This window comes from Bison bison, unplaced genomic scaffold, assembly GCF_000754665.1.
Source record: "Bison bison bison isolate TAMUID 2011002044 unplaced genomic scaffold, Bison_UMD1.0 scf7180017834972, whole genome shotgun sequence".
Taxonomy (NCBI): domain Eukaryota; kingdom Metazoa; phylum Chordata; class Mammalia; order Artiodactyla; family Bovidae; genus Bison; species Bison bison.
Genome location: NW_011472909.1, coordinates 8,544 through 8,880, shown reverse-complemented (window position 1 = coordinate 8,880; position 337 = coordinate 8,544). Strand labels below are relative to the sequence as shown.

The 337-nt window shown below is 49.0% G+C and overlaps 1 protein-coding gene across 1 annotated transcript in view; it reads left to right on the top strand.

Moving 5' to 3' along the window:
* The window catches only part of IRS4 (insulin receptor substrate 4), a gene marked incomplete at both ends in the record, with an annotated part of 3,697 nt that overhangs the window by 1,998 nt on the left and 1,362 nt on the right, over positions 1-337 (top strand). The window contains one exon of the mRNA XM_010832804.1: positions 6-333. Within this exon, the coding sequence (XP_010831106.1) occupies positions 6-333 (328 nt within the window). The remainder of the gene's footprint in view (positions 1-5; positions 334-337) is intronic.

The window sequence follows — 337 nt, the reverse complement described above, 5'->3', positions numbered from 1 at the left end:
CCTAGAGAAGGAAGTCTCATCTAACAGAGGCCCCAAAGATACAGCTTCAAAGCCTTCAGTCAAAGGGTCTTTCTCAAAGCCTAGAGATGGGGGATCACCTTCCAAGCGTTCAGGTGATGGGCCCCCCAAGAACAAGGCTAAGAGACCTAATCGACTTCCTTTTATGACAAAAGGAAACAAAGTCAAGCCAAAACCACAAAAGCCCACACAGGAGCAGAGAGAAGCCGACAGCCCCAGGGGCTACGTCAACATTGACTTCCCTAAGAGAGGTTATAATATGCCAGATCCATGTCTTCAAAGACTTCCAGGTGTGTGGGGCATAATTGCCGACCCCAGA